Here is an 18,677-nt window from a genome sequence, read left to right on the forward strand (position 1 = left end):
AATATAATAAATCTATCTATTGTTTTAATAAAAATAAAAAATTTATAAATATATAAACCAAAATTATAAAATCAAATTATCAAATTAAATAATATTAAAATCATAATAAATAAAAAAGTAAATATTTATCTTTTTGTTTTTACTTTAATTTAATCTGTATTTTATTAAAAGTTATCTATTTTTAAAAGTTTTTTTTTTTATATGATTCCCACACCTCCACCCAGATAAATCCACAGATAAATCCCCAAAATAATTCCCTTTTTAAAAAATACCTCTCATGTTATTCAATAATATCATTTAAAATTTTTGAATCATATCAATTAATTTTATTATAGTCCAATTTACAAAATTTTTTTTATATTTTTTTTTTATATTTTTTTTTTATATTTTTTTATATTTTTTTTTCATTTATATCATATTATTATTATTATGTGTTTTATAATATATTTATAGTTTATTTTTTCTTCTGTGTTTATATCTTTCAAATACATATAGTATTAGTGGGTTTGGGTGTGTTTTTTTTTTTTACAGTTTTTTTTTTTAATATAAAAAGTGTGTGTTATTTTTTTTTTAAAGGTGTGTGTTTAAGTATTATTTTTTAAAGTTATTCTAAATTTATATATATTTTGTGTGTGGTGTTAGTGGTTCAATTTCAAAATTGAATTATATAATTTTAAATAATTTTTTTTTTTTTTTTAAATTAATTTTTTTAATTAATAAATTTATATATCAAAAGTGTTTGTAAATTATTTATTTTATTGTTATTGTTAATTTATTTAATTATATTAATTGTATAAAATATTAATATAATTACATTAGTTGTTTTATTTAATTTTTCAAGTATTCATTTGTATTGTTTATTTTACAAATAATTATTTGTAGTTTTTTAATTACTATTTTATTTTCTATAATTTATAAAAAAAAAAATTTAAATTTCCCATCGTTTTTTTTTATTTTTTTTCAAAATTTCATATATTTCATTTAGTTTTCAAGTTAATATATCATATCTGCACAACTATTATAAATAAAACTCACATTTTTTTGCATCTTGTTGTTTTCAAAGGTAAATATGCAAATATCATTTTGTTGTAGTTTAAAATAGATAATTATTATAAATAATTTTTTTTTTCTTTAATTTTATTATAATGTTTAATGTATCTTCAGATCATTTATCTTTCTTTTAATGGTTTTTAAAATAATTTTTATTTTAAAATTTTTTTTTAAATAACAATTTATTATTTATAGTTTTTTTTTTTTTCTTTTTTTTTTTGTATTTTACAACATCAACAATAACTACAAAATTGTATATTATAAATATTAATTGTTTATTACAGAAATTAAAAATCAAAATGTTTAGATGTTCATCTTCCTCATTACTCTGTGGTAATAATGTTACTTTCACAATGGTTTATAATACCCAACCTGGAGAAAATGTATATATTGTCGGATCACACCCACAATTAGGTGAATGGGATCCATTGAAGGCAAAGAGAATGACATGGAATATTGGAAATATTTGGGATGTTAATATTGGTTTTGCTACTGAATCATGCTTTGTTCAATATAAATATTTTGTTTTCAACGAACACAACAAGCAATACAGGTGGGAAAATATAGAAAATAGACAAGCCATAATAAATAGTGATGATTATTTCGAGGATAAATGGGAAGTAAAGAGAGCTTTTGTAGTAGAGCAAGCCAAAGATACAGATAGTACCCCAAATAGTTTAAATAGTAATAGTTCGTCAACTTCATTTTTAATGGATACTAGAATACCAACAATGTTAGAGTAAAATTAATTTAGTATTAATATTAAATAATAAATAAATAATAAATAATAAATAATAATAATAACAATAATAACAATAATAATATACCCATCATTTGTATAGTACTGGTCTTTTTGGTTGTCCTATTTCTCTGTTGGTATATTAAAAATCAAAAAAAAAAAAATTGTAAATCTATTTCAACTTGAATTTAATTAATTTTAATAATTCTTATAAATAAATAAACAAAAAATAAATTTTAAAAAAAATAAACAAAAAAAATGATCCTTTTTTTTTTTTTTAATAAAAACAAATAATAAACAATTTTATACAAAACTTAAAATTTTTAAAAACTTAAAAATTATTTTTTTTTACCAAGATTTTAGAATTTTTTTTTTTTTTTAAATTTATATTTTTTAAAAATTTATTTTTATTATTTTTATACATTTTTTTCATAAAAAAAATATAGGGAATAGCTAATGGATTGTTTTGAAGATATTCAAGATTTCAATCTTCTAAAATTAGAAGACGACAAAATTAAAATTCTAAAGTTTGGAGATGAAGAAATCATAATAAATAAAGTTTTTAATATTAAAAGAGAAAATATTGTGGTGTTTGGGACTAGAAAAATAGATAATAAACCTGTTGTAATTAAATATATAACTAGGGAAAATAAGGAAAATAAGGAAAATAGAGGAGATGAGGAGGTAAAAGCTTTAAAAGAATATTCATATCACCCAAATATAGTATTATTATTAAATTCAGTAAGTAATACTACCATTTATACTATGTTTAAACAATACTAATTTGATTAATAGTCAAAAAAAAATGATAGAAACATTATTTTATTAGAAAGGGGATCGGAAATTAATAAATCGTTTTTGAAATCTTATAAAAATATTCAACCAGGTGATGATTCAAATCATCTTTTAAAATCAATTTTTTGTCAATATGTTGTGTTTTTAAGTTTTGGGCACTTTGTTAAAAGATTTCAAAGAGATGTTAAGCCTGGAAATACAATTCTTTTCCCGTCCATTTTTTTAGATCAAATGCCATATTTAAAGGGTAATTATAAAAAAAAAAAAAAAAAAAAAAAACCCTAATAATAATTACTGATTTTATTTTTTAGTCATTGATTTCGAATTATCATCAAGTGGAACTTTATCAGAAAGCAAATTATATCCAGATAGGGCCAGAGGAACAAAATTTTATGATTTATTAGAGGACAAGTTACATCATTTGCATTTAGCTGAAACTTATTTTCTATGTTCAGCTTTTAGCGATGTTGAGTTATTAGAAGAAAAAGGTTTTACAGTAGAAAAAGGAAATGTAGAGGTTAAAGAAATAGCAGATTTGTTGGAGCATAAAGGTGTAACCCTTTCTGAAGTTTTTAAATCTAATTTTATTCAAAAAAGAAAAATTCATTTTTATAATTTTTTACTTGGCGACAATAGTCATCAATTTATTGAGGTTAAAGATATCACAAATAAAATCAAAGATTTTACTTATTCAAATATCTATATAAGATATCTCTCAACTCCTCATATTTTTCAATATTCTGATAATTCATATAATAGTTATTTATTTCCATATTATTCGATTGTAAGTATTATTGGTTTTTATATATAAAGTTTTAATTATTAATTATTTTCTTTGTCATATTTAGAGTTCAGTTTACATTTTACCAACAGAAATCTCTGAAGAGGATTATCTAAACGAAAATTTAAAAGACATTTTGGGGGAGATCAATTATAATTTTGAAATTTTACTAAAACAGTTAAATGAGTCAGGAACATATTCATACTCAAATGATTATTTGGAAAGGTGTGAAAAAAAAATTTCATTGGCAGGTAAAGATAAATCTTCAAAGGATTTATTAGATAATTTCAATTCAGAAATGAAAAATTATCAAGAAGCTTTAACAAAAAATGGGTATTATACCAAAATTGAAGAATTTAAAATAAAAAAATTTGGTTTTGGTGATATTGATGAAAAAAATAATTTGTAAATATTATTATATTAAAAGATAAACGTATATATATTAATACTTTCACAATTAGGTTTAAAGCTATGGAGGAGGCATTTGGTTTGGAATTTGAGCCACTCAATGATGACTTTAATGAAAATATTTTAGATAAAGATTATATTGAATCAGAAATAAAATGTTTAAAATCCATTGAAGGGTTTACAAGTATTGGCAATTTAATTTTAGAAAAAAATAAAAATACCTCATTAGAAAAGAAGGAAGAGGAAAAATTTTATATAGTTAATGGTGGAGAAATGGGCAAACTTAAAAGAGATATAGACGAAACAAAAAAAAAGATAAAATTATTAAAAATCGAGTTGGGATATTTAAATAATCAACCACCATCAGACAAGAAGATTTCGAAAATAGATCCAAGGTTAATAGAAACAATAAAAGATAAAACAAAAGATTATTTTAACAAAAAAAAAGAAGTTTATTTGGAAACGAGGGAGGTTCTTATAGAAACAATAATAATAGAGACACAAAACAAAGAACTCGAATATAAAAAAGGAATATTGGGAATAGAAAAGAGAGATTTAGAAAAAAATAATAAATAATTAGGTTTAAAATTGTTTAAATTTTTTATTCTTCATGGATATACTTTAAATTTAAATTTGAGTTCATTTCTTTCATTTCGTCCACTACTTTATCACCCTTAAAGTTTGAATCATCCTTAAGTTTTTCAAAGTATTTATCTATTATTATGACCAACATACGATAGCAGCTATAGAGTTCCGTTAAAACTAAATCGAAAACTTGATTTTGAGCAAAACTACATTGAGAAAGATGGGTGTTAATTGAGGAGTTACGTATAGCAGCAACAGCAGATCTCCAGTTGTGTTCGAATGAAGCAAGAATCTTTTGGGCATTGGCTTGATTGAAAGATGGGTTTTCAGTGAGACTAATTTTAACATTTGATTCGACAAGTGGACCCCATTCCCAAGAGAAAGAAATAAATTGAGTTAAATATTTCAAACTGTTTAATTGAATATCAATGTATTTCTTGGCAACTTTTTGGAGGTTTTGATAGAAAGGTTTAATATTATTATTATTTGATATATCATTTGCACTAGCGGTATTATTGCTTGGAGATGAGGCACCACCAGATAAATAGTTTGAAGATTCTAAAATGGTTTGAACCACAATACCATAGTTATTGACTAAAAATACAACTTGATCATCTTTTGATTCAATCTCTTGTACTAATTTGCTTAAGAGTTTCTCTGTGCCATCTTTAAGTTCATTAATTGCTTTAATAATTGTATTTTGATTTTCAATTGGTATGCTTGAAGAAATTAATTGAAGAGTTGCTATAAAGTCTGCATATTTTCTAATAAAGACATGTGGTTGTGTTGACGATAGGCCAGCTTTTAAATCTTTGATTGTGGTATTTTTGATCGAATCCGATAAAGTAACGAAAAGCTTTACAAATCTACTGTTGATTAAATTTAATAATTTGTCAATTGGTTGATTAAGGGCAGCAATACCACGTTGTTCATTCATAATTGCCCTGTAACGGAAAGTTGTAGAAAGCATAAGTAAAATACCGACTACATCATAGCTATTGTTTAAATGGTTTTCTACAGTCTCGATTAAATAGGCAGCAGAACGGTTGAAAATAGTAACGATAATATCTTCGCCACCCAAAAAGAAATCTTTAACAAATAGGGTTTCAGAGCTAAGGATATCCATTAAAAAGTAAAGCATTGATCTATATAGTTGGTCAAATGAATATTTAACAGATGGAATTTGTGGAGCACTTGAGGTTGATAGTTCTAAAGCTTCTAAAAACGAAATTGAGGATGGTGGTTCTATTGGTGGTAGTTCTAAAACTTCACTTGATAATAGTTCAGCTCTATTACCTAATGAAAGTGTTGTATGTAGTTGTTTGTGTTGAGATTGTTGTTGGGCAGTGTTTTTATTTGGTGTGGTGTTTGATGATGAGAAGAAGTTTTTTAGCTTACTTGTTCCAACACCAATTAAATCGCTTTTGCTTGGTGAGGAGGTGTCATCTAAAAGTTTTAATAATGCATTGATGTATGATTTATAAAAAGATGTAAAATATTTTTCATTGTTCTCTACATAGGACATAATAACTTCATTTGCAATGTATTGTGAGTATTTGAAAAGAAATTGAAATAAATAACCCATTTTTGCAAGTTGTTTTTGTTTTTGTCTTTTTTCTAGAAGTTTTTTAAAGTTTGAATTTAATGTAACTGATAAGAATTTTTGAATCTTTTGAATTGATGCTACTGTTAATTTACTTAGTTGTGGTTCATTATTTGCACAAATAGTTGGTGAAATTAATTTATAATCGTCGAATAATGTAATTTTTGTGTCTAATTTCATTAAGTTTTGAATGTATTGTTCATTTATTTCAGTTCTAGAATTTGTTAAATCACTATAAAAATATATTATTAGTATATTATATTTTCCAAAAATTAAAATCTAATATTTTAAATATTTACTTGAAAAATTCTGGGTCAATTGTAATTGCATCTATAAATTTTGATAATTTTTCGTCTAATTGTTTTCTATTGTTTAGTTTATGATTCATTGACATTGATCTTTCTTGAAGTGAGTTCATTTCTGAACCAATACTCTTTAAATCATTATAGTAATTATTTAACATTACTTCTAAAGTTTCTAAAACACCATCTACAACTTGAATTTGTGTGTATAAAGTTAAAAAGTTTTCTCTTTCTTGAAAATCTAAAAAAAAAAAAAGATATTAATTTTAATATTATGCTTTTTATTTTTTTATTTTTTTATTTCATTGTATTTAATCTTACAATCATTAATAGTAAGCTTATCTGTTTGGTTTAAATTATCTTCTACTTCTTTTGAGTATTGTCTTAAATCATATCCTTTTACCAATGCATCTTTAATTAACTCTTGATCTGTAATAATTAAATAAATTTATAAATTAATAAATGATTTACTCATACTGGTGTAATATATAAATAAATATATTTATATATTGTACATACCCGCTGCTGAGATTGAATCATCATCAAAGTCACAACCTAAAATTGTTGTAATATCTAAATCACCCAATTCATCGATATCTTCTCTATTTTTTTTTAAATCTTCAAACAACAGTTTTGAAGATTGTTTTAAATATGCAGGTCTATTTGGTGTTGATGCCATATTTTATACAATATATAATTATTTAATATTTTATACAATATATAATATGATTTATATTAATATCGTTTGATATTATCTTTGAAATAAAAATATAAAAAATAATTTTTTTTTAAAAATTATAAATTTTCAAAAAAAAAAAAAATAAAAATTTTTTTTTTTAAAATTTAAAATTTTTTTTTTTTTTTAATTAATTTTAATTTTAATTTTGGAGTGTATTTTTCTTTCATTTGTAATAACCCAATCATATTTTCAATTTTACAATTATGATAAAATTTTAAAAAAGTTGTTTTTAATAAAATAATTATTTTTTTAAAAAATAAAGAAATTATATTACCAATATCAATATCAACTACATCATCAAATATAGGTTTTAAGTATGCCATTGCAAATATTATCATTTTATCAAAGGTATTTTGATTTCTAATATTTCTTGGGTTATAGTTTTTATAAAATCAATAAATAAAAAACAATTGTATTTATTTATTGATTTTATAAAAACTATACTATTATTTTTTATTATGGATAAAATATTAAAAAAAAAAAATATCTTATTTGATAATAAGTTTAACATTCACAATTTTTTATTAATATTTGAGATGTTTGATTGGTATAAAAAAACTTGATATATCCACTCTTTTCCAAAAAGTGAACAATTGAATTTTGATATTTAAAATAGAGATCTTTTTTTTTTTTTTTTTTTGGTTAAAATTTCCTTTTTTATATTTTTCAATAATTTTTTCTTTTTAATTATAATTTTCTTTAAATAAATACAAAAATAATTAATTATATTTGTATAAAATTATTTGAAAAATTTAAAAAAAAAACCCTCCAAAAATTTAACGCCTAAAAAAAAAAAAATTCAAATTTTAAATTCATTTTTTTTTTTTTTTGTTTATAATTTTTTATTTTTTTTATAAAATAAACATAAATAATATAAATAATTTTACATGTAAATAAAAAAAAATAATATAAATCTAAATACATATATATACAATAATAAAGAAATGAATAGAGAAAAAGATTCAGAAAAAATTAAACATCTCGAAGATGAAAATAATGATTTAAAGAATAAAGTTAAACAAAAGATTAAACAAATAGAAAATCAAGAGGATTTAATTAAAAATCATATCAAAAATTCAAATGAGTTAAAAAATGAAAAAACTAGAATTATAAATGATGTAAGTAATTTTATTATAAAATAATAAAAAATAAAAAAATATTAATATTTTTTTTAATATTCACAGTTAAAAACAATAGAAGAAAAATACAATAACAATTTACAACAATTAAAAAAAGTGGAAGAAACACTAAAGTCCACCAAAACAACATCTCAAAAGTATATAGAACAAATTGACCAATTAAAAGCGGATAAAGCAAATTTAGAAAAAAAATATCAAAAAGAGTTAATAGAATTAGAAAAACTAACCAGTCAGAAATTTGAACAAATGACAAATCAAAGCAATCAGCTCGAAAAAGAAAAGGACTCATTAAAATTAACCAGTTTAAATTTAAATGATAAAATATCATCATTAGAAGTAAGTATTCCTATAATAATTATTTTATAAATATAAAAAATAGTTTAAATGTTTACACAATTTTTTTTTACAAATAGCATTCAATTAAAGAATTAAAATCAAATTTATTAAATTTAAATAAAGAAATTGAAAAATTAGAAAATGAAAACGAAACGGTTACTGAGGAATTAAATCAATTTAAAGAAAATGAATCTAAATTGAAAATTCGAATTGAAAATAAAGATTCTTTACTTGAAGATTTCAAGAGAAAGCAAAAAGAGTCCGAAGGTGAAATTAAAAGGTTAGAAGGTTTATTAATTGAGGAAGAAAAGAATAGAGATATAATATCGTTACAAAAAGAAGAGATCTCCACATCACTTTCGATAATTAACAAACTAGAAGAAAACTTAAAAGAGGTCAGAGATAAGTTATCAAAAGAAATTGAAAAGCAAAAAGAGTCTGAAATTCTTATTATGGATTTACAATTGGAGGTATCTGATTTACAATCTACCGCTGAAGAAGACAAGGACCGTTATCAACAACTTATTGAAAAATATCAAGACAATGTAAAGAATATGACTGATTTAAATCAAGATCTTTCTATGAAGCTTAAACACGAACAGGCAAATTTAGAGGTGTTGATGGATAAATTCAATATGGAAAAGCTGGAAATGAAAGAACAGCTTGAAAAAGATTTAATCGAAATCGAATCTCTCAGATCCACACTCGATACAAAGTCTCAAAACTACTCTGCATTGCTTGATGATATGGCCAGATCCAAATTAGATAACAACAAACTCATCAATGAATTAAATAAGACAGTTGAAGAATTTGACCAATGCCGTTCCAAGCTCGATAGTGAAATACAAGAATTAAAACAACAAATTCAAGAGTCTGAATTGAAAATTGAAAATCAATCAAGTTGTCTCACTGATAAATCCAACGAAATCGAACAACAAAAAGTCAAGATCGAGCAATTATTAAATGATATTGATTCATTAAATGGCCAACTCTGCGAATCCAATGGAGTCATTACCAAGCAAAATGAAACCCAAGATCAATTACTTTTAAAATTAGAAAACACTCAATTAAACATTCAAAATCTTTCAGATAAATTAAAATCAACCCAAAACGAATTAGAATCAGTTTATACAATTATCGAAAACTTGAAATCAACTCACGAATCCGACTTGTCCTTAAAAGATCAGCAAATGGAAGAGATTAGAAATGAAAAACACCAAATGGCCCAAAAATTCGATAATCGTATTCAAGAATTAAACAAAAATATTGAAGATGGCAATAAGGAAAAAGATACTTTAAAATGTATGGTTAACGACTACACAATTCAAATTGATCAAATTACTGCACAAAATAATGAAATCACGGAAAAGAATGATAAACTTTTGTTATCAATTAAAGAGAAATCAGAATCGATTGACCAATTAAAACAAACAATTAAAGAAACTACTGGTAAAAATGAATTATTATTGGATGAAATCGAAAAGTTAAAACAAGAAATTAGTTCCATTGAAACTGTTCAAATACCAGAGAAGGATGACATCATTGAAAAAAAGAATATATTTATTCAGCAATTAGAAGATAAATTAGCTAGCTTTAAAATGGCATTGGAGCAGAACCAGCTTTCAATTAAACAACATTTAGATACTATCGACGAAAAGCAATTCCAAATTTCAAATCTTAATGAAAAATTAAATGAATTAGAGCAAAGTCAAGTTAATAACAACCACCTAGTTAGTAATTTGCAAGAAAGATTAGATGAAATAAAGTCAACCTATACTTTATTAGAAAGCAAATTTAACCAAAAGGTCGACTCAATCCAAGATTTAACAGCTGATGTTGAAATGAAGTCAAATGAAATACAATCACTTCAAGAAACTGTAGAAAAGAAAATTAATGAAGTTAACTGCATTAGTGAAAAACTTGAAGATATGAAATCAAAGTATACAACATTAGAGAACCAATTATGTGCCACTGAAAGCTCACACCAAGAATTAAAAAGTGACTATGAAATGAAATGTAATGAAACCATATCGCTCCATGAAACCATTGACAAAAATAAAAAAGAAATTGGTAACCTTGACGAAAAAATTCAAGAAATCAAATCAAACTATCAATTACTTGAAGAACAACTTGCAGCTAGAGAGCGTTCATATCAAGATTTAATGGGTGACATGGAAATGAAGAGTACCGATATTGATCATGCTAATGAATCACTAGATAAAAAGAGTAGAGAAATCAGTCATCTTAATAGCACTCTTGAAGAAATCAAATCAAACTATCAGTTACTTGAAGAACAATTTAATAAAAAACAAAACCAATACCAAGATTTAATGGGTGATGTCGAAATGAAATCAAACGAAATTGAAACACTCAATGAAACCATCAATAAAAACAACAAAGAAATAAACAGTGTCTATGAAAAGCTAGATGAATCTAAATCAATCATTTATGAATTAAAGCAAGATAATGAAAATAAATCATCTCAAATCAAAAGATTCAAAGATGAATTAGAGGTCTCTGTTAGCCTTTACAACGAATCGACAAATTTTGTTGCCCAATTAGAAGAATCCATCGATAAAGTTAAAAAAATTAGTGAACAGCAATCTATCCACCAAAAGGAATTGGAACACCTCTTAGATGAAGAAAGATACAAATGCCAATCACTTAAATTAGAATTAGAAAGTATAAAATCTGTCAATGACAATACCAACGACACCATTACACACTATAAAAAACAACTAGACGAATTAAGAGACCATATTGTAGAGCGTGATGATTCCATTAGAGAATTCAAAACCTCAATATCCCTCTTTGAAAAGACTGTTGAAGAGCTTCAATCCGAAAAGAAACAACTGATTCAAGAAAAAGATGAACAATCTCAATTAAATTATAGTTTACAAGACCAATTATCAAAATTAAAAGATAAAATCGATATTCAAAAACAACAAATTACAGATTTAGAATCATCAACCGATTTAAATACAAATAAACTATTAAATGAAATTGCATCATTAAGAGAATCTGTCCAATCAGGCAATGATGAAAAAATTAAATTATGTGACGAAATTGAAAAGTCAAATATTAAAATGGGTCAACTCGAAACATCGTTACTAGAAAAAGTTCAATTAATCTCTGAAATGGAATTAAACATTAAAAAACTGGAACAAGAACTATTTAATGAAAAGCAATACCAACAACAACAAGAAGAGCAACATAAAATGACAATTGACGAGTGTAATACGACTATTGAGTCCAACAACAAGAAAATAGACGAGATGCACGATAACATTAACACTTTAAGCAATGACATTACAATGAAAGACCACCAAATCAGCTCATTGAATGATGATAATAATATTAAACAACAACAAATTCACGAGCTTTCAAATGCTATCGAAGAAAACAGAACATTAATACAAATTTCAAATGACAAAGCTACTCTTTTAGAAAGCACCATCTCCTCATTAAAAGGCACAATCCAAGATTTAGAGTACAAATTAAAATCATTTGAATCTCAAATAACCAGTAGCAACAGTGACATGAACCAATTAATAAATGATAAGCTTGAAGCCCAGAGAGATCTCGAATCCATCAGCAAACAACTTTCTGATAGTAAAGAAGAGCTTTCAAAATTGAAAATGGATACAGAATATGATGGTTCTATCAAGAGATCATTAGAAAAATCAATTGAATCATTGCAAGAAACTATTAAAGAACTAAACCAAAAGAATTCCTCACTTCAATTAGAGCTCTCAAACCAAATTGACAAAGCCGACACACTAGATAAAATGCTAATTGAATCAAATGAAATGTTCGAAACAGAAAGACAAACATTTTTAAGCAAATCTAAACAAATTGAAGAGATCGAAATAAACTTAAAAGAAACAACCCAACAATTAACAGTAACCAACAAGAACTACAATGAACAATTAGAAAAAGAATCAAGTCTCATTAATAAGATTGATGAATTAGAAGATAAAATTAAATTTGAACAAGAATCAAACCATCATTTAAAGAAAGAGACCAATGATAACTCTGTATTTATCAATCAATTAGAAGAACGTATTAAACAACTCGAACAAGCACAATTTGAACAATTAGAGAAATTTAATCGTGAAAAAGATTTATTATCAAATCAAATCGAAATGGAAAAACAAAATCATACCGAATCCACCTACCAATTAAAATCACAATTAGAATCTAAACAATTAGAAAACAATTCACTTTTAGATAAAATTAAAGAAAAGAGTCAAGAATTTTCAGTTATCGAAAAAGAACTTGAACAAGAGAAATTGGCCCAATCCCAACTTAAAGAACAATTATCCAATTTAACAGCCGAAGAAAACAATAAAGAGCTCTCTGAAAAATTCAAAGCTGAACATCAAATGGTCCTCGAATTACAACAAAATCTTAAAGATAAAGACGACGAGTTATCAAATCTTTTTGATAACTATGAACAATTAATTAAAAAGAATAAATTGGATGAAAAGAAAATTAAAACTTTAGAAACCAAATTAACAGCTTTGTCAAACCCACCAATCGTTAAAAAACCATTAGAAGAGGTAAATACAAATATCATTTCATCACCAAACAAAGCAATTGATCAAAAATCCTCTTTGTTATTACCAAAAAATAAATCAACCACCACTACTACAACTACAACTGCATCCACTGCCTCTTCTTCTTCAAACAATAAACCACCACTCCAAATTAAAAGAAAAATAGAGTTTCAAGACAATAATTCAAAAAAAACCAAACCATTTCAAACAACAACTCAATCTGTATAATCAATAACTTCAAAAATATTATATGGCTACCTATATAATAATATTATTATTTATTTTCATAATTAGATTTTATTAAAATAAATTTTTAATATATTTAATATAAATAATCCTCCAAATTTGTAAATTTAAATAAAAATAATTTTAAAATACTTTTTAAATTTGTGTTTGAGTGGGTAGGGGTTAAAATTTTTTATTTTTTTAAAAAATATATCTTATGATGAAAACTAAATATAGAATAAACTTTTTTTAACTGACAATGGTAGAAAATAAAAATTTTGGTTGGGGGTATTTAATGAACAGTTAATTGTTTATTTTTAAAAAATGATTTTATTGGATATAAATGGGGAGGTTTAAAAAAAAAAATATTTTTAATTTATTTTTTTTTTATTTTTTTTTTTTAATTTAAAAAAAAAATCTCATTTTAATAACTAAAAGATAAATTAAATAATAGATTATAGATAACAATAATAAATACAAAAATATAAATAGATCATAAAAATAAAAAATAAAAATAAAAATGAAATTATTATTAAGTTTAATATTAATAATTAATTTTTTTTGTTTCTCTTTTTCATTAGATAATGGATTAGCATTAACACCAATAATGGCTTGGAACCCATGGAATAAATTTGGGTGTGAAACATCTTTAATTAATGAAACAATGTTTATGGAAATGGCATATGCAATGGCCTCAAATGGTATGGCCAATGCTGGGTATCAATATATTAATTTAGATGATTGTTGGTTTGCAAAAACAAGAGATAATGTAACAGGTCAACTAATTGCTGATCCAGTACGTTTCCCAAGAGGAATTGGTTTCTTAGCAACTTATATTCATTCTTTGGGATTAAAATTTGGAATTTATGGAGTATGTATAAAAAAACAATAAAATAGTAAAATTATAAATTAAAAAAATAAATAATTAATTAAAAAATTATTTAAATTTAAAATAGGATATTGGAACAGAAACATGTATGGGGTATCCAGGATCAGCAGGATATTTAGAACTAGATGCAAAAACATTTGCTGAATGGGGTGTCGATTATGTTAAAATGGATGGTTGTAATTACCCAGAAGATAAAATGCAAGAAGCCTATACCCAACTTGGTCAATATTTAAAGAGTACAAATAGACCAATGGTTTATAGTTGCAGTTGGCCAACATATGCCTATGTTCAAAATATTTCAATGCCATTCAATTACATTGAAGGTATTTGTAATCTATGGAGAGAATTTCAAGATATTACTGATAACTTTGATGAATGGGTTAAAATTATTGATGAAATGGAAATAATGAAACCAGATCGTTCAGGATTTGCTGGCCCAGGCCATTGGAATGATCCAGATATGTTGGAAATTGGAAATGGTAATCAAACAAACACCGAATATAAAAGCATGTTTTCTTTATGGGCCATTCTTGCAGCACCGCTAGTTGCTGGTAATGATCTACGTACAATGGACCAAGAAACATTAGATATTTTAATTAATACTGATGTAATCGCTGTTAATCAAGACCCTTTAGGTATTCAAGGCTCTCGTGTTAATAAAAATGGTAATTTAGAAATATGGAAAAGACCATTAGTAAACAATAGCATAGCCGTTGCTTTATTTAACCGTGGTCCAACAAGTTCAAACATCACAATAACCAACGATATTTTAAACATTACAAATAATCAAAACTATAACATTATGGATCTTTGGACTCATACTAGTAACGGAACATTTTATAATTCATTCACAGCTATGGTCCCATCACATGGCACAGTTTTAATTAAACTATCACCCATTGTAAATGAAATAGTCAATCACGAAAATCATCATATCCATTTTAATTTTAAAAAAAAACATATTCCAATTAAAGTTTAAATTTATCAATAAAAAATATAATTAGTTTTAATAAAAATTTATAAAATATTTTAGTTTTTTCTTCTTTTTTTTTTTTAAAGAAATTAATTGTTAATTTCTATTTATCTTTTTATTTATTTTTTAAACATTTTGTTCGCCCGATGAAGAAGACTGCTCAACTGAAATTGCAGTACCTTCTAAAAATCTTTGTGGTCTTTGTAATTTTTGATTTACAACGTTAAAGAAATTAGATTCATCCATTCCCATGTTTTTAGCAAATTCATCGTAACCTTTATCGCCAAAGAAGGACATTAAACAGAAAATTAAGCAGAAACCACAGAAAAATAAGCTATATAATAAAAAAAAATTAATGTTAATAAACTTTAACTTTATAATAATAATGAATATAAATAAATTTACCCTAATAAAATAAATATTGGTGCAAAGATTTTAGCAATTAAAAACTTGTCTGAAGTTAGATGAGCAGCCAATAAACCAATGAAAATGATAACCGGTATCATTATACAACAGAATATTGATACAAAAAACTTATGGCCACCCTCATCTTCCTCATCGATTTGATCTAAGTTTTTACTTTTAGCAGAGTTATCTAAAAACATGATTATAAAATATGTGCCGATATAAACAAACAATGGAATCGAATTAATGTACCATGTCCAACCTACGGCACGGTCAATCTTTAATATTAAGAAAACGAAGAACCAGCAAGCATGTAAATCGGTATAGAATGAACGAATCCAAAAACCTAAACGACCCAAACCAAAATTAGTAACTGGACGGAGGTACTCTGGATCAGTGAAACGTTTTTCATAAGCATCCTTTTTGAATACTTCGTATTTCTTTCCCATATTAGCTGCAATTAAAATATAAATTGGAATGAAAACCTTTGCCCACATTAAGTGTGTTCTGCCATCCAAATTAGCTGTTAAGAATGCCATAAATAAAAGGACACAAATATGTTGAATAAAGATTACTGTAGTTCCTAGCTTCTTGATTCTAATTGCAATAATTCCAAAGAGAAGAGTTGAAATACCAACCAAAATCCACATTGGTGAAAATACCTTTGCCCAACTCCAACTAACGCCACCACTTTTTGTTTTGACCACTATAAATATTGGGAATAATATTAAGACCAATAACAAAATACAAAATAAACAACCAATATATTTTATTGATCCCATCATTGATGCTACATATGCTGCTTCTTCTCCAAAACCTCCACCCTCAAATAGTTTCAAACCCTCTGCACCATATTGATCATATAACTTTCTTCTTTCTGGGTCTGATAATACTCCGTATGCCTCTGAAATTTCCTTAAATTGTTCTGCAGCACTTGGGTCTGGATTTTTATCTGTTTAATTTAAAAAATTTATTAATTAATTTTGTTTGCTATAGTTATTAAATATATTTCTGGATCCTCGTACCTGGATGATATTTTAACGCTAAAACACGGTACGCTCTTTTAATATCCTCTTGTGATGCATCAACTGGAACCTCTAATAATTCGTAATATCTAGTTGTGTTTATATTCATCTCTCTTTTTTGTTTTCTAATTTATTCGTACTGAAAATTCGTTATAAATGATTATGACAAATATTTGTGTGGCCGTTATTAATTGGCTTTCTATGGCCAATTAATAAATAAATAATAAATAAATAAATAAATAAATGAATGAATAATATTACCGTATAATATTATTTTTAATAATTGCCTAGAAAAAAAAAAAAGAAAAAAAAAAAAAGTAAAATATTAATAATTTTAAAATAATAAAAATAATGGTAAAAAAGAAAGTTGTAATTAAAATAAAATAAATTTAAAAATAATTAATTTAGTGTTATTACATGCATGAAAAAAATTTTTAAAAAAAAAAAATAAAAAATAAAAAATAAAAAATATTTGAGATACTGACCTATATTTATATTTAAATAAAAAAGATAAAACAATATTTTTTAAAAAAGGTATAAAATTCTTACTCCTTGTTTTATTTTTGGAAAATTTAATGGGGGGGTTTTTTCTTAATATTACTAAACAAAAAAAAAACATTTTTTTAAAAAAATTTTTATTTCCAAGCCTTCCCCCTTTAATTTTTTTTTTTACCCTACCCTTTTTTTTCCAAAACGGACTTTTATTTTTTAAATTAAACCCAAAAAAAAAAAATTGGGGGCCCCCCAAACCCAAAATTTTTTTTTAAAATAATCAAAGAACCCTTCCCGGGGGGGGGTTTTAAATTACCCCCTTGCCCAAAAAAAAACCAAGCTTTAAAAAATTGGGGGATATATTAAATTTAAAAAATTAAATTCCAAAAAAAAAAAAAAAAAAAAAAAAAAAAAAAGGAAAAAAAAGGAAAATTTTATAATAAACAATACAAAAAAAAAAATTATGAAAAAAAAAAAAAAAATTATCAAAATTTAAAATAAAATTTTTTTTTTCTTTTATTTCAGATCATATTTATTTATTTATTTATTTATTTATTTATTTATTTATTCATTTATTCATTTATTTATTTACCTATTTTTTATTTATTCATTTATTTTTTATTTTTTATAATTTGAGCAAAAAAAAAAAAAATAAAAAAAATAATAAAGAAAAAAAATAAAAAATAACTCACCACACAAAATAACACAAACCAAAAATAATCAAATCACAAATAAAACAACACACCACATAATAATTAATTTTTAAATATTAAAGTATAAATAATTTAAAACCCTGTATATATGTATGTATTTAAATATTATAAACAAATAAAAAGGCTAAATAAAAAGTCCTTATTAAGACTGCTACTATCACCACCTCTATTGTTAATAATTATTGTTTATATAAATCAAAAATAATTAAAATAATACTATGATTGATCAATAAACTATTTATAAATACACATTTAATATTATCTTAATAAAATTATATATACTGTTATAAATACATAGATGTGGTGTAATATTTGATACTGTATAAACTAATAATATTGTAATCATAAATTAATTGTAATAAATGTTGATATAGATACGAATTTAAAATATATCAACACACCCTCATATATACATTTATATACAAATCAATAATAACACACTCTCTATTTTTATCATCAATTATCTAAATAACTTTTCTTATATATCAAAAATCTTTCTATTTTCTTTTTCCTTTTTATTTAAAAAATAATAAATATATAAAATATCTTAATATATACACAATTTAAATTATTTTTTATTTTAAATACCCAACTCACACATTACATAAAAAAACACAACACAAACACCACACATAAATTTATATTTAAATAAGCTTTTGCACCAAAAATAAAAATAATAATAATAATAAAAATAATAAACAATTAGATAAAAAAAAAAAAAAAAAATTTCTTTTATTATTATTTTCTATATATTTCTAACATCAATAATTAAACTCTAAAGAAATAATATCACATTCTCACTATCAACACTGTACATTGTAAATTTTATAGCAAAAACACAAATACATTAAAAGTAGTAGTGGAAATAAATTTAATAAATAGACTTTATTTATATATATGTAATTTTTTTTTATATTTT

At 23.8% G+C, this 18,677-nt stretch overlaps 7 protein-coding genes across 7 annotated transcripts; 5 read left to right on the forward strand and 2 right to left on the reverse strand.

Moving 5' to 3' along the window:
- Window positions 1–744: 744 nt before the first annotated feature.
- Window positions 745–1,793, forward strand: DICPUDRAFT_58838 (uncharacterized protein; the record flags this gene model as incomplete). The annotated part of the gene is made up of 2 exons (XM_003294058.1): window positions 745–1,063; window positions 1,335–1,793. The coding sequence occupies exon 2, from the start codon at window positions 1,350–1,352 to the stop codon at window positions 1,791–1,793; it is 444 nt and encodes a 147-aa protein (XP_003294106.1). The 5' UTR covers window positions 745–1,063; window positions 1,335–1,349.
- A 452-nt stretch (window positions 1,794–2,245) lies between these two features.
- DICPUDRAFT_84604 (uncharacterized protein) lies at window positions 2,246–3,774 on the forward strand (the record flags this gene model as incomplete). The annotated part of the gene is made up of 4 exons (XM_003294059.1): window positions 2,246–2,530; window positions 2,585–2,831; window positions 2,896–3,368; window positions 3,433–3,774. The coding sequence occupies 4 exons, from the start codon at window positions 2,246–2,248 to the stop codon at window positions 3,772–3,774; spliced, it is 1,347 nt and encodes a 448-aa protein (XP_003294107.1).
- Window positions 3,775–3,836: 62 nt separating this feature from the next.
- On the forward strand, window positions 3,837–4,297 carry DICPUDRAFT_84605 (uncharacterized protein; the record flags this gene model as incomplete). Its single annotated transcript, XM_003294060.1, has 2 exons — window positions 3,837–4,168; window positions 4,222–4,297. The coding sequence occupies 2 exons, from the start codon at window positions 3,837–3,839 to the stop codon at window positions 4,295–4,297; spliced, it is 408 nt and encodes a 135-aa protein (XP_003294108.1).
- Window positions 4,298–4,374: 77 nt separating this feature from the next.
- On the reverse strand, window positions 4,375–6,942 carry DICPUDRAFT_159058 (uncharacterized protein; the record flags this gene model as incomplete). The annotated part of the gene is made up of 4 exons (XM_003294063.1): window positions 4,375–6,193; window positions 6,261–6,504; window positions 6,585–6,692; window positions 6,783–6,942. 4 exons carry the CDS (start codon window positions 6,940–6,942, stop codon window positions 4,375–4,377), a joined length of 2,331 nt encoding a protein of 776 aa, XP_003294111.1.
- Window positions 6,943–8,554: 1,612 nt separating this feature from the next.
- Window positions 8,555–12,874, forward strand: DICPUDRAFT_8781 (uncharacterized protein; the record flags this gene model as incomplete). The annotated part of the gene is made up of 2 exons (XM_003294061.1): window positions 8,555–8,765; window positions 12,534–12,874. Coding segments are annotated over 2 exons (552 nt in total), but the record flags the coding sequence as incomplete, so codon positions are not given.
- An 832-nt stretch (window positions 12,875–13,706) lies between these two features.
- Window positions 13,707–15,161, forward strand: DICPUDRAFT_58841 (uncharacterized protein). Its single transcript, XM_003294062.1, has 2 exons — window positions 13,707–14,132; window positions 14,218–15,161. The coding sequence occupies exons 1-2, from the start codon at window positions 13,782–13,784 to the stop codon at window positions 15,127–15,129; spliced, it is 1,263 nt and encodes a 420-aa protein (XP_003294110.1). The 5' UTR covers window positions 13,707–13,781; the 3' UTR covers window positions 15,130–15,161.
- Window positions 15,162–15,205: 44 nt separating this feature from the next.
- Window positions 15,206–17,078, reverse strand: DICPUDRAFT_58843 (uncharacterized protein). The gene is made up of 4 exons (XM_003294064.1): window positions 17,039–17,078; window positions 16,554–16,840; window positions 15,529–16,480; window positions 15,206–15,457 (listed from the first exon to the last, which is right to left on the reverse strand). Exons 2-4 carry the CDS (start codon window positions 16,660–16,662, stop codon window positions 15,250–15,252), a joined length of 1,269 nt encoding a protein of 422 aa, XP_003294112.1. The 5' UTR covers window positions 16,663–16,840; window positions 17,039–17,078; the 3' UTR covers window positions 15,206–15,249.
- Window positions 17,079–18,677: the final 1,599 nt, after the last annotated feature.

This window comes from Dictyostelium purpureum (genome assembly GCF_000190715.1).
Source record: "Dictyostelium purpureum unplaced genomic scaffold DICPUscaffold_505, whole genome shotgun sequence".
NCBI classification, from domain to species: Eukaryota; Evosea; class Eumycetozoa; order Dictyosteliales; family Dictyosteliaceae; genus Dictyostelium; species Dictyostelium purpureum.

Excerpts from the sequence above, each read along its gene's own strand:
- DICPUDRAFT_58841 (XM_003294062.1), top strand. The coding sequence starts at position 13,782 with ATGAAATTATTATTAAGTTTAATATTAATAATTAATTTTTTTTGTTTC. Across the intron at positions 14,133-14,217 it reads TAAAATTTGGAATTTATGGA|GATATTGGAACAGAAACATG; the intron begins GTATGTATAAAA and ends AATTTAAAATAG.
- DICPUDRAFT_58843 (XM_003294064.1), bottom strand. The coding sequence starts at position 16,662 with ATGAATATAAACACAACTAGATATTACGAATTATTAGAGGTTCCAGTT. Across the intron at positions 16,481-16,553 it reads AGCGTTAAAATATCATCCAG|ATAAAAATCCAGACCCAAGT; the intron begins GTACGAGGATCC and ends TAAATTAAACAG. Across the intron at positions 15,458-15,528 it reads CCAATATTTATTTTATTAGG|CTTATTTTTCTGTGGTTTCT; the intron begins GTAAATTTATTT and ends TTTATTATATAG.